Source organism: Balaenoptera musculus, chromosome 1 (assembly GCF_009873245.2).
Source record: "Balaenoptera musculus isolate JJ_BM4_2016_0621 chromosome 1, mBalMus1.pri.v3, whole genome shotgun sequence".
Lineage (NCBI taxonomy): Eukaryota > Metazoa > Chordata > Mammalia > Artiodactyla > Balaenopteridae > Balaenoptera > Balaenoptera musculus.
The window spans coordinates 124,174,039-124,200,522 of record NC_045785.1 but is presented as its reverse complement, the minus strand read 5'-3'; the positions used below and the strand labels follow the sequence as shown (position 1 = coordinate 124,200,522).

The 26,484-nt window shown below is 37.6% G+C and overlaps 1 protein-coding gene across 3 annotated transcripts in view; it reads right to left on the bottom strand.

The window, feature by feature from the left end:
- Positions 1-25,895, bottom strand: part of TIPRL (TOR signaling pathway regulator) — a 34,984-nt gene extending 9,089 nt beyond the window's left edge. The window contains exons 1-4 of one of the 3 annotated variants that reach the window (XM_036826737.1): positions 25,654-25,895; positions 19,869-20,048; positions 19,086-19,185; positions 11,803-11,934 (exon numbers count right to left, since the gene is read on the bottom strand). In XM_036826737.1, the coding sequence (XP_036682632.1) occupies positions 11,803-11,934; positions 19,086-19,185; positions 19,869-20,048; positions 25,654-25,757 (516 nt within the window). In that variant the 5' untranslated portion in view covers positions 25,758-25,895. Of the gene's footprint in view, positions 1-11,802; positions 11,935-19,085; positions 19,186-19,868; positions 20,049-21,600; positions 21,693-25,653 lie in introns of those variants that run through there. The other 2 variants (XM_036826746.1, XM_036826754.1) reach the window with 2 other exon arrangements.
- Positions 25,896-26,484: the final 589 nt, after the last annotated feature.

The window sequence follows — 26,484 nt, the reverse complement described above, 5'->3', positions numbered from 1 at the left end:
CCTAAAGGAGCTAGAAAAAGAAAAACAAATAAAGCCCAGAGTTAGTAGAAGGAAGGAAGTAATAGAGACAATATCGGGCACATTCAGGGTGGTATGGCCGTAGACAGAAGGAAGTAATAAAGAGCAGAGCAGAAGTAAATGAAATAAAAACTAAAAAGATAATAGAAAAGATCAATGAAACTAACAGCTGGTTCTTTGAAATGACAAACAAAATTGACAAACCGTTAGCTAGACTCACTAAGAAAAAGAAAGAGAAGGTCCTGATGAATCAAATCAGGAACGAAAGAGGAGAAATAACAATGGATACCACAGAAATACATAGGATTATAACAGAATATTATGAACAGCTATACACTAACAAATAGGACACCTAAAAGAAATAGACAAATTTTTAGAATCATACAAACTTCCAAGACTGAATCATGAAGAAATAGAAAATCTGAATAGACCAATCACTAGTACAGAGATGGAAACAGTAATCAAAAAGCTCCCAAAAAACAAAAAGTCCAGGACCAGACAACTTCACAGGTAAATTCTATCAAATATTCAAAGAAAATTTAACACCTGTCCTTCTCAAACTATTCCAAAAAATTGCAAAGAAGGGAACACTTCCTAACTCATTTTTCAAGGCCAACATCATGCTGATACCAAAACCAGACAAAGACACTACAAAGAAAGAAAATTACAGGCCAATACCTCTGATAAACATAAATGAAAAAATCCTCATCACAATATTAGCAAAATGAAATCAACAATACAACAAAAGGATCATACACCATGATCAAGTGGGATTTATTCCAGGGATGCAAGGATGGTTCAATATATGCAAATCAATCAATGTGATACACCACATTAACAGAATGAAGGAAAAAAAACACATGATCATCTCAATAGATGCAGAAAAAGTATTTGACAAGATTCAATACCCATTTATGGTTAAAAAAAAAAACTCTCAAAAAAGTGAATAGCAAAGGAACGTACCTCAACATAATAAAAGCCATATATGACAAACCCACAGTTAACATCATACTCAATGGTGAAAAATTGAAAGCTATCCCTCTAAGATCAGGAAAAAACAAGGATACCCACTCTCACCAATCTTATTCAACATAGTATTGGAAGTCCTAGCCAGAGCAATTAGGCAAGAAAAATAAATAAAAGGCATCCAAATTGGAAAGGCAAAAGTAAAACTGTCACTATTTGCAGTTGACATGATTTTATATACAGAAAACTCTAAAGACTACACACACACACACAAACTATTAGAAATAATAAATGAACACAGCAAAGTTGCAGGATACAAAATCAATATACAAAAATTTGCTGCATTTCTATGTGCTAATAATGAGCTGGCAGAGAAATTAAGAAAACAATCCCATTTACAATCACAACAAAAAGAATAAAATACAACTTGTCAAAATGTCCTTATTACATAAGCAATCTACAGATTCAATGCAAGCCCTATCAAAACCCCAAGGACATTTTTCATAGAAATAGAACAAAAAAATTCTAAAATTTATATGGATCCACAAAAGACCCTGAATAGCCAAAGCAATCCTGAGAAAAAAGAACAAAGCTGGAGGTATCATACTCCCTCTTTTCAAACTATATTTCAAAGCTATAATAATCAAAACAGCATGGTACTGGCAGAAAAACAGATATATGAATCAATGGAGCAGAACTGAGAGCCCAGAAATAAACCTACACATATATGGACAATTTATGACTAAGGAGCAAAGAATAAACAATGGAGAAAGGACAGTCTTGCCAATAAATGGTTCTGGGAAAACTGGACAGTCACATGCAAAAAAAAAAAAAAAAAAAAAAGAGACTAGACTACTATCTCACACCATCACAAAAATTAACTCAAAATGGATTAAAGACTTGAATGTAAAACCTGAAACCATTAAATTCCTAGAAGAAAACATACGCAGTATGCTCTTTGACATTGGTCTTAGTAATATCTTTCTAGATGTCTCCTCAGGCAAGGGAAACAAAAGTAAAAATAAACAAACGGGATTACATCAAACTAAAAAGCTTCTGCATAGCAAAGGAAACCATCAATAAAACAAAGACATCAAATGGAAGAAGATATTTGTGAATAATATATCTGATAAAGGGTATAATATTCAAAATATATAAAGACCTCGTAAAATTCAACAACAACCCAAAAACCAGACAACCCAGTTGAAAGATGGGCAGAGGAGATGAATAGACATTTTTCCAAAAAGACACACAGATGGCCAATAGGCACATAAAAAGATGTTCAACATCACTAATTATTAGGGAAAAGCAAATCAAAACCACAATACAATGAGAAATCACCTCACACCTGTCAGAACAGGTATTATCAAAAAGATAAGAAATATCTTATGCAAGGATATGGAGAAAAGGGAACACTCGTACACTATTGATGGGAATTTAAATTGGTGCAGTAACTATGCAAGACAGTATGGAGACTCCTAAAAAAATTAAGAATAGAACTACCATATTAACCAGCTATCCCATGTCTGGGTATCATCTAAAGAATATGAAAACACTAATCTGAAAAGATATCTGCACCCTTGTGTTCATCGTAGCATTATTTACAATAGCCAAGATATGGAAACAACTTAAATGCCCATGAACAGATGAATGGATAAAGAAGATATGGTATATATATAGAATGGAATACTACTCAGCCATAAAAATAGATGAAAGCTTGCCATCTGCAATAACATGGATGCACACTGAGGGTATTATGCTAGGTAAAATAAGTCAGATGGAGAAAGACAAATACAGCATGATTTCACTCATATGTGTAATATAAAAAACTAATAAACAAACAAAAACAAAATAAGTGAATAAACCAAACAAACAAACAAAAACACATAGATACAGATAACAGAGTAGTGGTTACCAGAGGGGAAGGGGTTGGGGGGAGGGCAAAATGGGTAAAGGGGAATCAACTGTATGGTGATGAATGAAAAATAAATTTTTGGTGATAAGCATGTTGTAAAGTATGCAGAAGTAGAAATACAATGTTGTCCACATAAAGCTTATATAATGTTATAAATCATTGTTAAATCAATAAAAAAATTAAATCTTTTTTAAAGATTGACATAAATTGGTGTGTGACAAGTACATATTAATTCATTACTGAATTCTGTCTAATCATCAGGGAAATGCAAATCAAAACCACAGTGAGATACCACCTCACACCTGTCAGAATGACTATCATCAAAAAGAACACAAATAACAAACGTTGCCAAGAATGAGGAGAAAAGGGAACCCTCGTACACTGTTGCTGGGAATGTAAATTGGTGTAGCCACTGTGGAAAACTGTATGGAGGTTTCTCAAAACACTAAAAACAGAACTGCCATATGACCCAGCAATTCCACTCCTGGGTTTATACCCAAAAAAACCAAAAACACTAATTTGAAAAAATACATGCACTCCAGGGACTTCCCTTGTGGTCCAGTGGTTAAGACTTCGCCTTCCAATGCAGGGGGTGCAGGTTCGATCCCTGGTTGGGGAGCTAAGATCCCACATGCCTTGCGGCCAAAAAAACAAAACACAAAACAGAAGCAATATTGTAACAAAGTCAATAAAGACTTTAAATATAGTCCACATCAAAAAAATCTTTAAAAAAAAAAGAAAAAGAAAAAATACATGCGCTCCAATGTTCATAGCAGCATTGTTTACAACTGCCAAGATATGGAAGCAACCGAAGTTTCCATCAACAGATGATTGCATAAAGACGATATGGTAATATATATACAATGGAGTACTACTCAGCCATAAAAAAGAATGAAATTTTGCCATTTGCAGCAACAAGGATGGACTTGGAGTGCATTATGCTAAGTGAAATAAATCAGACAGAAAAAGACAACTGCTATATGATATCACTTACATGTGGAATCTAAAAAATACAACAAACTAGTGAATGTAACAAAAAGGAAGCTGGCTCACAGATATAGAGAACAAACCAGTGGTTACCAGTGGGGAGAAGGGATGGGGGAGGGGAAACACAGGGGTAGAGTATTAAGAGGTACAAACTATTAGGTATAAAGTAAGCTACAAGGATATACTGTACAACATGGGGAATATAGCCAATATTTTATAATAACTATAAATGGAGTATAACCTTTAAAAATTGTGAATCACTACATTGTATACCTGTAACTTATATAATATTGTACATCAACTATACTTCAGTAAAATTTTTTTAAATAAAAGAGAATTATGGGGCTTCCCTGGTGGCGCAGTGGTTAAGAATCCGCCTGCCAATGCAGGGGACACGGGTTCGAGCCCTGGTCCAGGAAGACCCACATGCCACGGAGCAACTAAGCCCATGTGCCACAACTACTGAGCCCGCGCTCTAGAGCCCGTGAGCCACAACGACTGAAGCCGGCATGCCTAGAGCCCGTGCTCCTCAACAAGAGAAGCCATCGCAATGAGAAGCCCGCGCACTGCAACAAAGAGTAGACCCTGCTCGCCGCAACTAGAGAAAGCCCGCGCCCAGCAACAAAGACCCAACTCAGCCATAAATAAATAAATAAATAAATAAATAAATAAATTTTTTTTAAAAAGAGAATTGTGTCTACTTTTGAATATATTTGAAAGTTTTATAATAAAGGATTAGTAAAAAAAAAAAAGAAAAAAGAATATGTTTGACCATTTACTAAATAAATACTATTGTCTACTAAGTGTCAAGTTCTTATTATAGTAGGTCTTGGATTTATACAAATGAAAATACAATCTCAATTCTCAAGAAGTTTATCAAAGAGGGAAACAGTCAGAAAGACAAAATGATGCGGTAGCTGCTATAACAGAGGTACACACAAGGTTCAATAAGCACTCAAAGAAATAAGTAGCTAAGCCTGCTGAAGAAAATCAGAGAAGGCAATCTTTGAGCTGACCATGAAAAGAAAAGCTGGGGTGGGAAGAAGAATTCTAGAAAGAGGAAACAGCATGTACCAAAAAAAGAAAAACAGTACTGAGGCATGAAATAGTAAGATACATTCAGGGAACTGCCTGTAATTCCAGACAAGCACAGGGCAATGTTAATGAAGAAAGAAGAAATAACAAGTATAACCTAGTAACCAAAGTAGCTTTACTGCCCGGAGAGTCACCAGCCACAGGCCAACCTCTCCTGCCCTAGGACCTTTCAATACCCTGTTCCCTGACCTGGAGTTGTTCTGCTGGCTAACGCTTACTTGTCCTTCAGATGTCAGAATAAATGTCACTTCTACGAGGAAGCCTTTCCTACTGTTTCATAATCACAGAGATTTCTTGTTATTCTCTCTCATAGTTCTCCATTACAAATGAATGAACATATCTGTAACCATATTCATTTATGTGTTTACGTGCTTAAGGCCTCTCTCCTCCACTTGGCTGTAGGCTCCACAACAGTGGGAATATCTGCTTTGTTCATCACTGTGTCCCTATTGCCTAAAAAAGTTGCTACCACACAGCAGGTGCTCATTAACTATTGACTGAATGAAACAGAGGCTAGAAGCTCTTTGATGGAGAAAAGGCTCTGAGTCAAAATGTATCCTGCAGGCTAACAACAACAGACTTAAGAGCAAGACTTGCGGTAATGAAGAGCTAGAGGAAGAACCTGACTTATGATCACTCAGTACCACAACAAATTGAGAAGCACATCATTAGCACTGACAGAGTGCTGTTTGTAATTACTGAAAAGACTTATTTGCAACATTTCTTCAGATTTCAAAATTAATTATTAACAGTCATACTGGGCACAGCACGTGAAGCCAGTTGAAGTATCGTTTCAGCATGGCACAATGGGGAGACTAAGAATACGGGACCAAGTTCTAGTCCCAATTCTACAATTCAGCTGTATATTTTAAGGCAGTAGTTCTCTCCAAGGAGACGTTTGGAAATTTCTGAGGGTGTTTTTCGTTGTCACAAAGATAAGCAGCCAATACTAACAATTAGCAGTTAAAGACCAGAGACATTAGATGTTCTGTAGTACCCAGGACGATCCTTTACAACAAAGTCCAATCCTGCATCCCACAAAACTGTCAAATATCTCACCTGGCATTTATGTGGGTGAAAAAAAAAAAAACTGATTTATAATTATCTGACGTTGGAACCTAATTCCATTTTACATATAAATATAAAATTCACTCAATTTCCAGGAAGACAATTACCTTGTAAATCAAGGGAAGATTATCCTTTGTTTTATTTGACACTTCACTAAGAGTTGTTCACCACTTTGAAAAATTACATCACTGATGACAGTCCCGATTGTGTTATCTGAGTCACTGACTGATACCTGGCATATCTGTCAGCCTACACTTGTAGCTGTCACATTCACAGTGATTTAGTATGCAAATATAAGTATCTGACTACTTATACAGTCATACTATGCGTTTACATATTGAAATTCCTATCATTTTATTCTAAATCAATTTTTAAATTTCCCTTTTATCTTATAATTAGAACACTATGTTGATTTATTATAAAGAAGGTGGCTTATATTATCTATGAATTTCTTTCAGGATAGTAAAAGGGAGAGGGTGCTTAAAGTATTTGGTTAAAAAAATGGAGCAATGGGTCCGATAAGGTTGAGAACAACCAACTTAGAGCAAGTTTCTGAACCACCCAAAGTCTTCTCTTTCACCTACAAAGATAGGGGATGTAAAGAAACAATCTCTTGGGCCCTGTGTCTGTAAAATATGACAATTCTAAGGGACTACGCGTCCAATAAAAGCTACCTCTGCACAAGCATTGTAGAATTCTCTGTACACAGAGATGAAAGATATGTCCCTGCCCAGTATACTTGCACTCTAAATAGAACATGGGAGCAGAAGGCAGACAATGTTCACTCTTGACTCGACTCAGAATGGAATTAACCATTAGCTGTTAAAGTCATCACAGAACATCACAGTGCTGCCAGTATTTGGCAGATAGGAAATTAATTTTCTTTTGAAAGTTAAAAACTAACATTAGCACAAAAAGAGCCTCTCTTTAAATCTCTGTTAGAGCACAGCCTTACAAGCTGTAAGGCCTAACAAGGAAGTAGGTTAAGACACAAAATCCTAACCTAAAAACAAACATTGCTGAGAGAAGCTAATTTAGAAATACAAAAGAAAATTAATTTCTGAAACAAGTATCTCCTAATTAGATATAGGTAATGCCACTCACACAAAGTTATCAAAACTCATAATAAATTCAATGAAGCAAATCCAAAACATCCCAGGCCTCATGGTGCACAGAGCTCTAAATCTACTCTTTCCCACTAGGGAAATGTACCACAAAGAAATTATGATTATTTTTTAATAAAAGTTGTCTGGGTTGAAATTTGAAGGTGGAAAACACACTTTAAAACCTGAAACAGTTAAATAAATTAAGAGAATCTAAAAGGTGCAATCCAACAATATCAAGAATCTAAAGTACGTTATTTTGTTTATATAAGCATCTTCCACATTTCAACAGAATTTCTTTTCAGAGTGTTTTATAGTTATTATGGAAACTGGAAAAACAAACATTCGTAATCAACTACTTTGCAGTTCTAAAAGAATAACTTTCTAGCCGTTTTCCGGCCAAGGTTAAAACACCAAATAAAAGCAATATATGTATTCTTTGTCCTATAGTGTTAAAAAACAAATAAAATTCCGGGTGTAGGAATCACTGGCACAGAGGCCGACTTATCTGCATCCTGTTCTCCCTTCCTCCTATCAATATGGAAGAAGCGTCTCTCTCTCTTAAGGCTAGTCCTTCTACTCATGATCTAGATCCTAGAAGATTAGGAACAAAGGCAGAGAGACAAACTTATCCATTGTATGATTGATGTAGGGCAAGTTACTTAATATTTCTGAAAATAAGAATAAGTATTCACTGCACAGAATTTTCAGGAGGATTAAATCAGATAATATAGAAAATTGTCTAGCAAGGTATCTGTGAGATAATAGAGAATCATACACTGGTCTCTACCCCTGGTTTCTGAAATAGGACTTCTGAAACCCTTATAAATTCCTAATCGATAAGAGCAGTAGAAGCAAGCACCTTTTGTTCTAATGAGGTGACTCTGGGTGGGCTCCTGGATGGGAGCTGGTACCCAGAAAGGCCAAGCCATGATTATAAACTTGGAATTTCCAGGCCTACCTCCATTCTCCAGAGAAGGGAGAGGGGCTGGAAATGGAATTACTAATTGATCCTGCCTATGTGAAGAAGTCTCCATAAAATCCCAATAGCGTGCGATTCAAAGAGCTTCCAGGCTGACGAACACACCCACATACTGGAAGGACAATGCACCTCTACTCCACAGGGACAGATGCTCCTAGGCTTAGGACCTTCCCAGACTTCACCCTATGTCTCTCTTCATCCGTATTCTTTAACACAGCGGTCCCCAACCTTCTGGCACCAGGGACCGGTTTCGTGGAAGACAATTTTTCCAGGGGGGGATGGTTTTGGGATGATTCAAGTGCATTACATTTATAATGCACTTTATTTCTATTATTATGACATTGTAATATATGATGAAATAATTATACAACTCACCATAATGCAGAATCAGTGGGAGCCCTGAGCTTGTTCTCACTTGCCACTCACTGATAGGGTTTTGATATGAGCCTGCAAGCAGTTGATTTATTATGGTTTCTGTGCAGTCAAACCTCTCTGCTAATGATAATCTGTATTTGCAGCCACTCCCCAGCGCTAGCATCACTGACTCAGCTCCACCTCAGATCATCAGGCATTAGATTCTCATAAGGAGCGCGCAACCTAGATCCCTCGCATGCACAGTTCACAGTAGGGTTCGAGCTCCTATGAGAATCTAATGCCATCGCTGATCTGACGGGAGGTGGAGCTCAGGCGATAATGCGAGCAATGGGGAGCGGCTGTAAATACAGACGAAGCTTCTCTCACTCACCCGCCCCTCACCTCCTGCTGTGCAGCCCAGTTGGGGACCCCTGCTTTAACATATTCTTTAATAAACTGGTAAACATAAGTGTTTCCCTGAGTTCTATGATCTGTTCTAGCAAATAACCAAATCCAAAAGGAGAATGTCATGGGAACCTCCAATTTGTAGCCAAGTCCAACAGAGGCTGTGGGTAACCTGGGGACCTACTACCTGCTATTGGCATCTGAAGGAGGGAGGGTAGTCTCATGGGACTGAGTCCTTAACCTGTGGGACCTGATGTTATTTCCAGGTAGATAATGTCAGAACTGGATTAAATTGTAGGACATCCAGCTGGTGTCACAGAATTGCTTGGTGCTGGGAAAAAACTCACACATCTGGTGTCAGAAGTGTTGTGAGTGGGATAGTAGTGTGAGAGTAAAGGAGAAACACAGGAGAAGACTGGAGTTTTTCCAATCAGTCTCACATACAGCAAAGGCTCAAAGCCTTCCTCTTCCTCCCATACTCATCCTCAGAAACCTCACTCCATCCATTTTCACCCCTTTCTCTACAAGTCTACAAGTGAGTCCTTCCTGTACCTAAACATGCTAAAGTCTTCCCCGTATTTAAAAACACAAACACACATGCTCCTCTGTCAACCTCATGTTCTCTCTTAGCTACATCTGTTGCCCCTCCTATACCAGTAAGCTTTAGGAAAGTTTGGTCTATATCTACACTTTGTCTCCACCTCCACATCTTTCATTTACCCCCTAAGTATGTAACTTACCTTGATCTTGCCATGGTGAAGAACAATATCCTAATTGCTAAAACCAATAAACAAATGTTTTAGTCTAGCGGACACCATCCCATTCTAAGCTTATTAAGATCTCTTTTCAGCACACTGACCTCCATGCCAGCCTCGAGAAGTTCTACTCCCTTCACTTCCCAGGCACCACATTCCTGGTTTCTCACCTACATCCACATTTACCAGCCTAATCTTTGCTTCTATAGGAAAGAACTTCATTTGTCCATACCCTATTGCCTCTAAGCCAGAAATTATGGCATTTATTTTATTTACAGCAATATCTGTTACATTCTGAGAAAGAAACCAACCCAGAACGGAAGTTCACTATTCTAATGAAATCCTTCCAGGCATTCTTAAAATGGAACCCTATCACATAACTTTTTAAAAGTTACACTAGGTAAGAAGAAAGCATTTTAAGACGATGTTTCGCTTCAGTTTGAGACTTACTATTTACTCTGATACACACATAATACATTTATGCCCATACCCTCTCCAACTCCTTCAGCTGCAAAAAACACATGCTCCCTACATACCTACCCACTTGTATACACTGTAGACTATCTACCCACTTGGATACAAATGCACATCCAGATATGCAAACTCATAATGAACATTCGACACAGTCAATTCCGTAGGTAGGTAGACAAGTGGAAAGGTACATGACTGGCTGAGCTGGAGAATGAACAAATCTAAATGACAAGAGATAAACTGGGGGAAAGTTATAGGTGAACAAGGAACAATCATCTAATGCTAGAATAATGATATATGTTAGATGGTACAAAGACAACTTTGTCACTAATTAGTGTCACAAGTTTAGATAAACTAACTTTTTGGGTCTCATCTATAGAGGCTAGACTAAATGATTCTCTAAAAATTCATTACAATTCCAAAATCCTATGATTCTACAGAAAAACTCAGCTTAAAACACATTTATTGCTGCTTTTGACTTATTGTTTTCATTCTTTATTATTATTTAAATCACAGTATCCATAATCATGCTCCAAGAACAATGTTTGATGCTGGGGCCCTTGTCTTTGGCAGTCGTTATGATAAGTGCTATGATAGAGGGGTTAAAAAAAAAAGTACTTATAGGAGTATGGTAAAGGGATATTTGACTCTGCCTAGGGGAGCTGTGGAAGGCCTTACAGAGGAGGTGACATTTTAGCTGGATCTTAAGGATAAGGCATTTAATAAAAAGTTTCAGTTGAAGTTTCTCTGGAAAGTGTTAGAAACCCAATTATAACCTAATAGCAAACAAACAGGGGATCTATTTATTATTCTTTTTTAGCATGTTCCACCAATAACACTGTTAATGGAAGTAGTCTGTCCTCCGCTGGTAGAAAAGAATACAAAAAAAAAAAGAGGGAATTAACACTTGTCATTTCTGTTTTCCACTTCTATGCTGGAGACTAAAGTGTATTTTAATGGTGCACTGAAATTCTGACACATGGGTGACTTTTTTAAATGACATCCAGGGGCTTCCCTGGTGGCACAGTAGTTAGGAATGCACCTGCCAATGCAGGGGACACGGGTTCGAGCCCTGGTCCGGAAAGATCCCACCTGCCGCGGAGCAACTAAGCCTGTGCACCACAACTACTGAAGCCGGCGTGCCTGGAGCCTGTGCTCTGCAACAAGAGAAGCCACCGCAATGAGAAGCCCACGCACCCCAATGAAGAGTAGCCCCTGCTCGCCGCAACTAGAGAAAGCCTGCGTTCAGCAACAAAGACCCAACGCAGCCAAAGATTAAAAAAATAAAATAATTTAAAAAATAAATCAATAAAAATAAAATAAAATGACATCCACTGTGCTGTCTGCAGATCCTTTCAATTATCATTTTTAATTCAGAAATGTGAAAATTGAGCCACAGTTTTCATTTAAATTAAGTAATAAACAAACAGCAAAGTAGCCAGACAGGTCTACAAAAAAATGATTTGCTGAAGTCTTAACAATATACAAAATACACAGAATACAATATATAAAATATGTAAGATTTTGTGAATTTTATGATGGATATTAATAAGATGTATTCTAGACCCAAGTGAAACTTTACATGACATCACGTTAAGATGGTATGATTTCAAGTTAGTCTTGTATTTCTGACCAATGGTAAAAATGGAAGAAGTTAATTTTAAACACATTCACAATACTCACAATTTTCACACTCAGGCTTGAAACTCCATGATCATGAAGTTCATCCTCAAACAGGAGAACTTCTTCAAAAAACTTAATCTGTTCTCTGGCTTTCAATTTCTCTGTATCTATATGATCTGTTGTAGGTACAACCTAAAAGAAAAAATATAAGAAGGGGCACATAAAAAAAAAATTTGACAGTTTTCCTACCAGTATTTTCTGCATAGCCAGAGCACCCGGTTCTAAATTTGGGTGTTATCAGTAGACACAAAAAACGAGATATATGCCTTGTCCCTGAAAAACCTAAGATGTCTGATACTATAGCTTCACAACAGAGAGTCAAAATTCATCGTCTTTCATATGAAAATCATTAAATAGAACACATTAAAATCAAGTGCTCTATTGTGACCATGAGAAAATTAACCATCTGAAAATTAGTCAATGTGATGAACTACTACTATCACAGAAGTTCAAAGCAGTTTTGTGCCGTAAAAGTCTACTTTTATGACATTTATTTGGAACTTAAAAAATTTTTTTCCCATTGGAATGATGTTATATATTTTAGATCCCCAAATCTACAAACAAAGGTGTTTTAAATATTGAGGTAAATAAGAACTTGCAGAGAAATTATAAGGGAAACTCCTAGCATTCCAAAGGGCATTAGAGGATACTGGCTATTTTTTCAAAGTATTATTTTGCAGCCCCGACACAAACATACATAACCCAACAAAAGCACCAACAATCTCAAGGCAGGTCACATCAGTAGCTCACTAAATCCAAGTGTCTCCTAATAGTAACATGAAAGTGTGATTTGTGATACCATTCTTTTACATTCAATTTCACTACAAAATGTTCAGCTTTTCAATTCTTTGACATAGTTGTATCATAAATAAACACAACAATGCTTGTCAAACCATAAGAATTCAGTAAACGGTAGCTATTATTTTACTTTACTTAGTAGCTATGACTAGGTCATTTGTTTGACTCATGGATAGAATTAAGAAATGAATAGTAGTTTCAGAAAACTGGACAAGAATTAGAAAAATATGATACGGATGTCCAAGAGATTACATAGATTTTGTGGGAAAATGATCTTAGGGAGTATTAAGTGATGCAGAGGGGGAAAAGGTTGTTATGAAAGAAACTAGCAGTTTGTATGCGATTCCCAAGAGGTGAAAAAAATGTCCATAGTTCTTCCATGTTTACCTACAGATAACATTTTAGCCCTCTGCAATTTTATGCCAATATGTGTCTAGATCAGACATGAGACCACACGTGAAGGTGAAATTCGGAGTGGGGAAGGAACGTGAGGGATAGGGATAGGGCAGCATATAATCAGTCCCTTGCATCACTTGCATGTTTGTGATCTATTTAAGACCAACGTTGGTGCCTCTAGGATTCCCTAAGAGCATAAAACTTTAGTTACTATTAAATAAACACAACTTCTAAATTCCTTACTTTTTAATTAATTTTAGTTCAAAGGAACACATCTGAAAATCCTCCTTATAGATACATCTGACTTCCAAAAAATTAATCATTACATGAATTTTCTCATTAGTAAATGGCTACATCACTAATATTTCACATATGCCTTCAGTAAGTGACTGGTGAACATGAATCCATCAGTTTTGCCATTTACTTGTTCTTATAAAATGTTTGAAAGAGAAAGACAAAAAATAATTAGATAACACATGGATTAGGGAAATTCAATATATTTAACTTATCTATATACTATCTTCTTCATTCATAAGGACAAATATGTCTAAAACTTTGTATTTATCTGCCTTTTCTCTTCCTCAACTCCACTTATCTCCTCTCTGAACTCAAGCATCTGAAAAGAAAAGGTAAAACAGCTACACTTAAGACATATGGAACATTTTTGGCTTCTGGTATTGTCAAAATAAGTAACCTGGACAAACCCTCTTGCTGAAGACAATTTAAAAAGCTGGATGAAAAAACAAACAGTTCTTAAAAGCATTATACGGACAAGGCACTAAAGAATGACTAGGCTGATATCTGGAAGAGGACTGGAGCCCAGAAAAGTGAAAGTGAGCCTACAGTTTTCCGGCTTTGGCCTTGAGGCATCAGCAATGACTGGACAGAGGAGAGGCTGAGCTCTGCTGGCGCCATAACTGCTCAGTATTCACTAAGGGCAGAGGCCTTGGAGAATTCCTTGCCCTGCTCCCAGTTTTGGGATGACATCTCAAAGTGCTACACTGGTTGCACAGCTTCTTATATAACACGCCCAGTAAACCTCAAACTCCGGCCCCATACCAGAGGTTAGCAAACTAAGACTTCCAGGCCAATGTGTCCTGCCACCTATTTTTCTATGAACTGCAAGCTGAGAATCCTTTTTACATTTTTCAAATGACTGGGGGAAATTTTTTCTTAAGAATATTTCATGTCACATAAAAATTATATGAAATTCAAATTTCCATGTCCATAAATAAAAAAAATTTTACTGAGAAACAGCTATACCCATTCATTTGCATATTGTCTATGTCTGCTTTCGACTACAGCAGCACAGCTGAGTAACTGCAACATAAACTCTATGGTCCTCAAAGCCTGCAATACTTACTATCCGGTCCTTCACAGAAACAGTTTGCAAACCTATGCCCTTGACTATGAATGCCCTCAGCTGCCCACCAGAAATAAACAAAAATCCTCTGTGGAGGGAAAACAGGATTCAAAGAAAAATAAGAAGGCATATTAGGAGTCTAGACACCATAAATCGGAACCAACAGAAATAACAAGACAATAAAAGGCACTGGGGACTCTAGATGTTGAAAATATGAGGCCCAAGCTGTAAAACAACAATGCACACTAGTTTCAAGGAAATAAAAGCTAAGGTTGAAAATTTCAAAAGATACTAGGAAATATTTTTTTTAAAAGAACTATGATCGGGAAGGGTCCTGCTTGTGGGTGTTCACAATGTTCTATTTCTTTTCCTGGGTGGTTACATTTTACAATTCATTAAACTCTACCTTCATGTTTTATGGACTTTTCTAAGTTATTCCACAATTTTTAAAAAGCTTAAAAAGCATATGGAGCACTACAAATATTCTTGATACATTACAAGGAAAATAAGTCCTGGTCACATCTTTCAAGTGGAACCTCCCTCACATCAGATGGAGGCTTATAATAAGGAAATTACTTGACATAAATACTTTTAAATTTATCATATAAAGTTAATTAACAGCAAATGCTAAGAACCCTATGTTAAATTCCCTTTTTAAAATCTGCTGAAAGTAGTGTGTGTGTGTACATCCCATTAGGAACATACAGTGAAATTGCTATGCTTTACAATGATTTTTCTTTTTTAAAAAAATGGAGCTATAACTCCCATACTATACAATTTACTCTTTTAAAGTGTACAATTCAGTGGTTTTTAGTATATTCACAAGACTGTGCAGTCACCACTATTATCTAATCCAGAACATATCATCACCCCAAAAAGAAACCGCCATACCCATTAGCAGTCACTCTCCATTCCCCACGTCCCCCAGCCCCTGGAAGCCAATACTCTAATTTCTGTTTCTATAGATTTGTTTTTTCAGCAAATCATTCTGGAATCATATACATGTACCCTTGTGTCTGGCTTCTTTCACTTAGCATAATGTTTCCAAGGTGGTAGCATGTATCAGTGTTTCATTCCTTTTTCAGGACTAAATAATATTCCACTGTCTAGATATACCAGTTCTGTTTATCCACCGATGAACATCTGGGTGGATTTCACATTTTAGCTATTATGAGTAATGCAGCTATGCATATTCATGTACAGGTTTTTAGGTGGATATATAGTTTTCAATTCTCTTGAGTGTATACCTAGGAGTGGAATTGCTCGGTTACATGGCAATCATGTTTAACTTTTTTTCTAATTGCTGGCAAAAAAAAAAAAGGCATAACAAGAAATCTACCATCTTAACCATATTTAAGTGTACAGTTCAGTAGTGTAAATTATATTCACATTGTTGTAAGATGGATCTCTAAAACTTTTTCATCTTGCAAAACTAAAACAGTACCAGAATTGTTAACCCATACCTCTGAGGAAAACAACTATCAACAAGCATACAGTACTCACATGTAGTTCTTTTTGCCTTTTGTCTTATTAACTCCGTTCATTTCCAATGTTTATGTCAGCACATTCCTGCCCTAAAGTTATTTTTAAAAGTTCAAGATATTAAAGATGATATACAAATGGCCAACAAGCATAGTGATGTTCAACATCACTAGTCATTAAGGAAATGCAAATCAAAACCTCTCATACACTGCTGGTGGGAATGTAAAATGGTACAGCCGCTATGGAATATAGTACAGGGGTTCCTCCAAAAATTAAAAATAGAATTACCATATGATCCAGCAATTCCACTTCTGGGTATATACCCCCCAAAAAATGAAAGCAGAATTTTGAAGAGAGATTTGCACACCTATGTTCATAGCAGCACTATTCACAATAGCCAAGAGGCAGAAGCAACCCAAATGCTCACTGACAAATGAATGGAAAAACAAAATGTGGTATATACATACAATGGAATATTACTCAGCCCTAAAAAGGATGGGAAGTCTGACACATGCCACAACATGGATAAACCCTGAGGACATTATGCTAAGTGATATAAGCCAGTCACAAAAAGACAAATAATGTATGATTCCACTTATATGAGGCATCTAGAATAGTCACGTTCACAGAAAGTAGAAAGGTGACTGCCAGGTGCTGGGAGAAGGAAGAAATGGGGAGTTGCTGTTCAATAGGTATAGAGTTTCAGTTTTTCAAGAGGAAGAAGTTCTGGAGATTAGTTGCACAACAACATGAATATACTTAACAGTGTTTAATACACTTAGAAATAACTAAGATAGTAGATTTTGTTACGTATTTTTTTACCACAATGAAAAAAAAAGGAAAAAAGAAAGCTCAAGATACTGAATCACACTAAGTTAGGCAAATGTTCCAATGTGCTTTAAAAAAAAAAAGCTTTTTTAAATGCATGAACACTAAGCATGTTTTATTCCTAAAAAGCAGTATCAATAGAAGAGGCAGTCTTCTACTTATATTTTCCTGCATATTCAATTTATTTACTTAATAAGAAAGAAGAAAACAGCCAAACGTTGATAGGTTACTATAGGCCAGGTACATATTAGGCATTTGACCTGTTTTCTCATAACATTCTCATACCATAATCTGAGAGAAGTGCCTATGGTAGCCCAGACAACAAATGACAAGGCTGGATATGAATCCAGCCAGGTCAGTACAACTCTGTGACTGGCCCTCTCCTCTTACACCATGCTACAACCCAGAGTAATAGGTTAAACTACCTAAAGAGTGAGAAAACATCAAACACACACACACACACACACACACACACACACACACACCCCAACAGGCCCCAGCAACTAAAAACCAAGAATTTACGGGCAAAGGAAAGGCTTCATTCTAATGCCTCATTCTCTGATATTCTTACTGTACACATAAAATACCTTCTCCCACACAGGCATACACTTCCTATACATACCAGGGCTTCTGAATAGTGTTTTAAGGAAGAGCTGAAGGATTAAATAATTTAAAATCTCAAATAATATTACAGGCCAAAAAATCTTTAGGTATTAAAACAAAGTTAAAAGTAAAAAATGTTCCTATGAAAGTGATCTTCCACATATAACAAATGTGCTTAACAAGAAGCTCTATCATCGGTGTTATGTTACTAAGAGACACATACTTTGAGATCTTGAACCCATTTCTTCGTCTACAAAATAAGGATAAAAATGCCTATCCTACAAGACTATTTTGAGAATTAAGCAACAAAGTCCTAACAATTTTACCTGGAAAATAGTCACTCTATTTTTTAAGGCAATAAAGGAACACATTCATCAACTCTGTTTAGACCATAAAGCAAGGGTAAATACTATTTAGACAATATAGCTACTTTTACTCTTGGTATTTCAATAATATTAACTTAGTTGTCTTGACATTTGAGATACGATATTATCATAATAATAGCAGCTGCCATTTATTAAGATCTTATTGTGTTAACAGACACTGTGCCATAAACACTTAATACATGTTATCTTATTTACTACCTCACAACTGATATTATCCCTAGTTTACCAAAGTGAGAACTAAGGCTTAGCAAAGATTAAATTGCTTTTCCAAGCTGTTAAGTGATGGTGCTGGGATTTGAACTCAGGTTTGCCAAACCCAGAGCTCCTTACCACTAGTGAGTGGTTGATCACATTGACATTTGTCAGCAACACCTTAGAACAAATTACATGACAGGCTGAAGTGCCAATAAAGGGTACTGAGCACACGCCTTTCACCCCCTACTACTCTCACACTCCCTGTCTCTACTGCCGTGGATCTTGCTCCTCGATCACAGCTAATGCTACTTCATAGCCTCCAGGAGGCTTCTGTAAGTCAGCCCACAAAGTAAGTCATCATCGTTATTGCATTGGGTTAAAACAAGCTCTCGTTTCCTCACTCCTTGCAATGAAATATCGAAAGGCCTACACACTTTGCAAAGTTTTTCAATCAGGAGTGAAAAGAGAGAAAATTAATCTATGAAGTATTAATGGACTAGAAAAACCTTCCTCCCCTATTAGACTGTAATGGAAGGATTTTTTTGTCTGTTCCCTGCAGTATCCATGGCTCTATGTAGCTAAGCTCCCAATATGAGGCCTATCAATTCCACCTTCCTGGTGTCTTTACCACGAAGTGAATCTCTTCTTAAGCAGGGCTTACACAGATGCAACTTAACATTAATACAGAGACTTAGAATTCATTGAGAACTTTCCCGTAGATTATCTTATATCTGCTGTGAGGTAGATATTTCTGTTTATCCAATTTACTGATAAAACAGAACCAGACAGATTAAATAACTTGCCTGAAGTCACACCAGGTTCACACATAGTGTAGGCAGAACAATAATCCAAGCTGTCTGACCAAAATTTCTATCTGCCCACATATCTGTTCATCTGTAAAACTGTAAGCTACTAGCTAGCAGGTTCTGCCTAAATCACCTAATACATTACACCAAGAACAGATACATTCTAATGCTTCCTGATAGCGATAATGATAACATTAAGGCAGTCTGCCATTGCTACCAACCACATTTTTAGCAAAAATTGTTCCACTATGGCTTTCTTTTATTTTGTGCTGATAATCAACAAGCAAAATCCCTTTACATTAGGTTCTGAAGCCTCGCACAATAGAAAGTAAAGTAGCAGCATAAAATAACCCATTACCAGAAAGTTCTAACACTGAAACTGTCCAAGGCAATCAACGACTCATAAAAGCAAAAACTAAGACTTACCTTTAGCTTAAGTGATTCTCCAAGTAGCGTCCCCTTATAATCGGTTGTATAGGTCCAATCATACGGTTTCACAACCTCCTTAGAGTGCTCACCCTCCGTCCTCAAATACCAAAGTGAGAGGATCAGTCAGCGATGCAGAGCATAGATCATCTGTATTCATATATCACACCAAATCACATTCGACAGGTAATATATAATATCCTACTAAATACATAGACTTGTCATAATTCACTAACACAAGATCCGTCTTCGTTTTTCTGCACATTTATTGTTATTTAACTTGTCATGCACTGATAATGTAGTCTCTCCAATTAATCTGTACACTGCCTGAGGACATGGTTTAAAGGCTTATACTTTTTTCAAAGAACCTAGTACATAATAGGCACAAAGTAAATAACTGCTGATTTGATTATGAAAGAAAATACATTTTTCTTAATTTCAATGCTCCTCAAATTTTCAACGCAAATCCTAAGTAAACATTGTTCTTCAAAAATAGGAACATTAAAGTACACAGTGTAATGCCTCTTCACTAAAGAACACTGAAAGCTCAAAAAAGTAAACCCTACATAGCTCAGCTCAATTGTAATTCAATTTAGTTCAAGAAGTATTCAAGAGTGGGGTAATTAATCTCCATTTTATGGATGAGAAAAATGAACTCTAGAATGATTCAACTATCAGATTTAATAATAGTGCTAGCTATTCTAATAAAATACACATATCACAACTGAATATTTTTTCAACTCTTTTCTTTTTTGTTTAACCCATAACTACCCAGATTCTCACCTGCTTTCCTGCCACTCTTCAGCACAGGCTACTTTAAGCATTCCTTGGTAGTTGTTCACACATCTTAATGCATCTGTAGCATTGAACTCAATCCCAAAGCCAGAGCCATGCTGGATTCTTAAAACATTGTCTCCAAACATCATTTCAGGGAGAGATGGCATATGCAATTCATCAGCTAACCTATGTATAACCAAAAGTCAGCAGGATTATTTTATATCACTGTTGGCACTTTTGCTTCCTTTTGATCCCCACAGAATACCTGCTACTCCTAAATGAGTTAAATAATACATGATTTAATAAAATGATATATTTGTAAAGTCTATAAATGGTTTCATCATCCATTCTCTCTGTGTATATCTTTTTGGCACTGTATTAGGTAGTGGGCTAAATAAGACAGATAATAAACAAATACAAATAAATACACAATATAATGTCAGCTAGTAACAAGTGATATATAAAAATTAAAGCAAGGTGATGGGGGAGGCACTGTTTTAGGTAGCATGATCACAGATCACATCTGAGACAGTTGAATTTGAGCCTCAAAACTACCCTGTGAGCTAAGAAAGGCTCAGAGAGTTTAAGCAGCTAACTCAAATCACAGAGCCAGTTAAGTGGTAACACCAGGCCTATTTCCATTATATTAGACTGCTTTATAAAGACTTGGACCTCATCTAGCTAGCCTCATTACATAAGAAAGTTATATTAGACATACTATAAGACCAGGATCACAAATTATTAACCCACAGATGTGTTTTGATTAGCCTACACAATATATTTTTTAATATTTGAAATAACTGGCAAAATTATTGAGGTGCCAATAAAAATTGAGAGATTTTTGAGAAATCTGGACTTCTAGTTTCTCTTAAAAAAAAAAAAAGACTTGGCGACATTGGACCTGTATTTGCACGTGACACCAACTGGCTGGAGCTGAGTGGCGGTTGCCCCCTTCACGTGGGGCATGGGCTCTCTGGTTCACCAGTCTCCTTGGCCCTTTAAAAGCTGAGTCTGTGACCCCTGTTATAAAGACTTTTAAGTGGCTACTTGTTACTTCTGAAAAAAGTGGGTCAATGTATAGGTTACCATGCCTTATGACCCCAACACCTGAGTTACAACCGGGACTTTCAACTTAGGGATGAAAGTTTGGCTTCTCAACCAAAGGCAATTATCTATGGGCTGGCAGGAACCCCTGAATTTTAGCCTGAGAACTCTGCCCGATACACTCATGCTGAATTGAATAACGGCCAATTAAACTTACTCTGATCCCTCTTTTTATAAGTCTGAATGACAGTTAAATGAAGCACAGACCAAGAGACATGGCATGACACAGAACCATGAGGTAGAGAAGAGGGGAGAGTGACATTTCTAAGTAATATCAAGAGAAGCTGATAGAGCCAAGTAGAGACTGAGAAATAAGGGTAACAAGAAGATTAGATACATCTGTAGTTGGGGCCACAAGAACTGCTGTTCATTTTCTGAGCTAATTCCTGTGTTTAATTATTTCCTCATGTATTATTAAATTCTCATCACCTGAGGCAACACGGGGGTGGGGGGGTGGACGGGAGTCTCTGTTCCTTGCAACCTGAAAGCACAACTAACACAGAGGTTCCATGGAAGTGATTTTCCAGTTATCTTATGTACCAATTTTTTTCTGTTTATTGATTTTGGAAAATTTTCAAAATGTATTGTACACTTCTCTTTGTTTTTAAACAAAACATATAAAATGTTATTTTACCTTTTCTTGCTGACCAGAGATCATCATATTTAACAATCCTGTAAGATAATGTCCTCAAGTTCAATTGAGTGTGTATACCTCTAGCTGCTCTAGAATGTAGGTATCTGCCCCTGAAGCACCCTCATCCCTTTTTATTTGGTTTCTTATCTATCAAAGGATAGAAAAGCAAACAATCACACTCCTTAAAATTGCATAATGAATAAAAAGAGAACATGAAATATGCTAACAATTCATTTATTAGGGCAAAGTGACTATATGGAACTCTTTTCCTTCCTTACATTTCCAATATGGTTATAATCATACAGTATGCAATAGTCAAAAGTGTAAATATGCTTTGAATGAAGTTCTAAGGGATCCTGAACAAAGCACAGAATTTTAGTGCAAGTGTTCTATGATAGCTACTTTAGCAGAACAGAAGGCTTTCTTTTCTTTTTTCTTTTCTTAAGACTTCTGGATTTTTGAACAGCTACATAGTTATACTTGTTAGGTAAAGTAAAATAATGCTATATTAAAGAATATATTCTTACATAAAACTAACAAAGGATCTATGCATATCCCAAGACCACAATTACTCTCTTTCCAATTGCTTTAAATCTATTTCCAATCAGACACACCAATCAAATCTTGTATATATATTAAAAACAAACAAGCAAAAACCCCTGCATAAACAAATTAAAATACTTAAGCCTTAAATGGAAAAAATATTGATTCTTATTATAAACATCTACTTCATTCCTGGATCATCAAAGCCCCACCACTTTCAAGAATAAAGGTGGGTTCTAATTCCACCATGACTGCCCAGGAGAGGACTTAATGCACCACAGTCCCATGTTTCCATAAGCTTCTGATCTCTGGTGAACTTTTTGTTCTTACACAACAATTATATTAATTTTGGCTATGAAGAAAAGATAGCAATTAAAGATCCTGTTTCTTGTAGGAAAACACCTTCGCCAGTAAAATTCTCAACTTGTTGCAAGCTTTAAAAAAAAGCAAAAGCACCCAGTGAGGGAAACAAGCACTTGCTCACTTGATTTTCAGAAGAACTGCATCAATTTACATTCCACCCTGGGGCAAAAATTAAGAAAAAAGTACCAAGAACTTAATCAAATTTATATTCTTTGACCCAAAATATCAGCTTTGGGAAATCTGTAATATAGAAATAATCCCCAATGCAGGAAAAAAAAATTATACACATTAATACTCATAATCATCTTATTTTTAATAGAAAAAGAAATACTCTAATTATAAAGAAATAAATGGTTATGTAAACTATAGTATATCCATATGATGAAATATTATGGAATCATTAAAAATACTTAAAGGGAGAATATAATAATGGAGAAAAATGCTTATGATACAATAGTAAAGAAAAAAACAGGCACACTGTGTGTTTATTTTATCTCTGTGTTTATGTATATGTGCACATATCAGTAATCTAACCTTTTAAGTTGCACATCTTTAGTATGATAGCTAATAACATTAATTTTTCATCATAAATTTAAGTGAAATTTATTCTTTTGTTATTAGGAAGTAGAAAATATTAAATACTAGAGAGATCAACACTCCCATGCAAATGTCCATAGACATATGAATGGGTAAATAAAATGTGGTTTAAAAAAAAGAAACAAAAAGCAAAGAAATAAGAAAAGAAAATGTGTTTTATACATACAATGGAATACTATGCAGCCTTTAAAAAGAAAGAAATTCTGCAATTTGTGACAACATGGATGAAACCTGAGGACATTATGCTAAGTAAAATAAACCAGTCAAGTAGTAAAGTTCTAACCACTTTACTGGATAATGCATACCAAATATGAACTAATATAAGATGTGATTCTTTGGATTTTTCCCAACATATCTGGAAAAATCTGGTAGTCCTATGAAATATTCCAGTCATATATGTAAAAGAATCACTGCCACTAACTTACACTTCTTCAAATGTCCTAAATTCCGAGTATCTTAAACACAGGCCAAACACAGAGTATCTTAACCCCATTTCTAATGTCAAGCTTCACCATTAACAAATAGGTAGGACCATTTATAAGGCAAGGAAGACAGGAAGCCTCTATGGGATTAAGATGCCTTAATTCATTAGAGGAAGTTTCGTTAATCCAAAATTTCCCCTAATTCATTTATATAGCACCCAAGAGGTTTCTATACCCTAGGGCAAGGCATCACAGAAAAATTTAGGATGGGAGCATATAAGCCTTTCTTTCATCATAAGGAAAAAGGACTAAGTATACTCAGGCAGAGCTGTTTCAGAAATAATAAACAAGGAGATTAAAGATCGGGAATTTGATTCCCTTAGAACTCTCCATGCATCCAGCACCTCTTAGGGAGTCTGTAAGTAAATTATATGGGTAACCACAATTTGAAGCTGACTGCTTTACATAGCACAATTATATATATGGTGCAATATGTAACAGAGAAAGTTATATGGAGAGGAAAACTCAGAGAGTAACTCAGTCTGTGGTGGGATGAAGGGAATTTTTTCCCTTTCTTTTCTGTATTTTCTCAATTTTTCTTAGTGACTCTGCAAGAATGTTTTTTTTTTTTTTTTTTTTTTTCAATTAGGAAGCTAAACATCCTTTCATGACTCTCCTCTCTTCCCTGGTCACTTCCCTCTGCCTAAATCTTAAAATGTCGGCGCTCCCTAGGGTTCCATCTCATGACCTTTTCCTTTTCTTCTGGATAACTTCTAGATGATCTTAATTCACTCCCAAGGCTCCAGGTATCAACTATAAGCTGATGATTCCCAAACCTAAATCCATGGACAAGTCATCTTTTTTAAGCTCCAAAATAAACGCCTAAGACACCTCCACTTTATAACCTACGCACAACTCATATTTCAACAAAACTAAACTCATCCTCTGTCCAAAACCTGCCCCCAATCTGCTCCTCCTCCTGGGTTTCTCACCTTGCCCAATGGCAATGAAATCTTGCCAAGGGTATGGATTCCTCCTTTTTCCTTCCTCCTATCAAGTGGCCATCAAATCCAGGGACTTAATCTTCTAAAACCTCTCCTCTCTCCCTTCTAACTGGTTTCCTTACCCAGTCCTGCAGCCCACCAATCCATCCTCCACATCACCTCCAGAGAAATCTTTCAGAGTATACATCTGATAATGTCGATCCTTTGTGTAAAATGGCACCCGGTGGTAGTTAGATAAAATTCAAAACTCCTGAGCCTGGCATAAAAGTTCTCTCAGTGGTATCTCCACTGCCCAGGGGCCTACCTGCCTCTGGCTTCTCACTGCAGTACTCCCCCTCTGATACCTCACACGCCAATCACACAGAAACAGTTCTTCATGGCTCCCACTCTCTCTGACCCACCGGCTTGCCACGTGCCCCCGGACCCCGCCCCCACCTCGATTTCGTCAAGATTCAGTTCAGGCATCACAAACGCATCACAGCTGTCACTCTCCCTGGCCTTTCGGCTTTACACATGCCCCCAGCCCCACCCCATCCCACCGACTTTATCAAGATTCAGTTCAGGCATCCCAATTTCCCGGATGCCTTGTTCCCTTAAACAATCTCAAATAACCCTGCATATACACCTATATCAATTCACACTGTATTATAATTGTCTGTCTCTCTCACAAGACTGTGAATTCCTCGAGGCAGAGGCTGTCTTTCATCTTCTGTATCTCACGTGCCTGGCACGGCACCTGACATGCTAAAAACCAAGCATATATATCATCCCCGTTATTAACCCCTAAGAAAACAGGTCATAGCCACCCAGAAAGAAATAGTCTAAAGGGGGCGCAGGCTGCGGCAGGTAGAGACCTACGGGAGGGGAAAGTCCACTGTAACAATCATGCTCTGCTCAAACCCAGGCGAGTGACAATTTCACGAAGGCAGCGCCTGGCGGCCCGAACCGAAGGACAGGAGGTGGCGAAAAGAATATTTCCTGGTGTTGTCAATTCAAAGGTCCCGTCCGGAGGGACCCGAGCCTCCGCCCCCCAGAGAAGGGCTGGGGCTCCGCCGAGCTCGCCCTGCCTCCCACCCAGGCCCAGCTCCCCGGCTCGCGTCCGAATCCCAGCCCCGGAGCCTCACTTCTCCACATCCGCTGATTTCATGATGTGGGTCTTGGACGCCGTCAGCTTCCAGGGCCCGAAGGAGAAGTCCTGGTGGCTGCTCTGGAAGCCGTGGATCATCATGGCCGCAGCGGGGCCCGCGTGGGCCACACGGAACAGACTGGAGCAGCGGCGGCAGCGGCAGCCGCGGCCGACACCGGTCCCTCTGCCTCCCCCCGACCCAGCCCCCTCGGCTTCCGAGCCGTTACCATGCCCGGCCCCGCCCCGCCCCCTGCCGGCCTACACGGACGGAAGCCCTCCTTTCCGCCTTCTTCTCCGCCCCTCGGCTTTTTGCTTCCGGGACCAGTTGCCAAGGTTGTGTGACCCACGTCTTACGTCACGACGCACCTGAAAAAAGGAGGGGAGAAACTGCTGAGAGGCGAGGCTCCGGCAGCAGGGGGTGTGGTCAGGGGCGCACCGCCCCCTGAACTCGCTGGATGACGTCGTCTTGGGGAATTTCAAGGAAGGTCAGTGTTGGAAAAGGCGGCTACAACGTGATGCTAGACGACTTTGCAAAGCAGGCCATTACCTCTCATGTTGGCGAATTGGTGTAGAGAGGAAATGCCCTACATTTTTCCGTTGAGGACAAAATTTTAAAATCACTTAGAGTTTAGGAGGTTCAGCATCAAGTGCTGCAAGACAAGTGGACATCTAGCTACTATGGACTAAGACTCTTATCAAAAATTTCATCCTTCAGACATTTCAAGACTTTCCTGGTCTAGCTATTACCTAAGCACCTGTTACAGTGGAAACAACACTGGAGACCTGGTGCTACATACTCTTTTGCAGTGCTGTTTTGTGCATCCTTGGC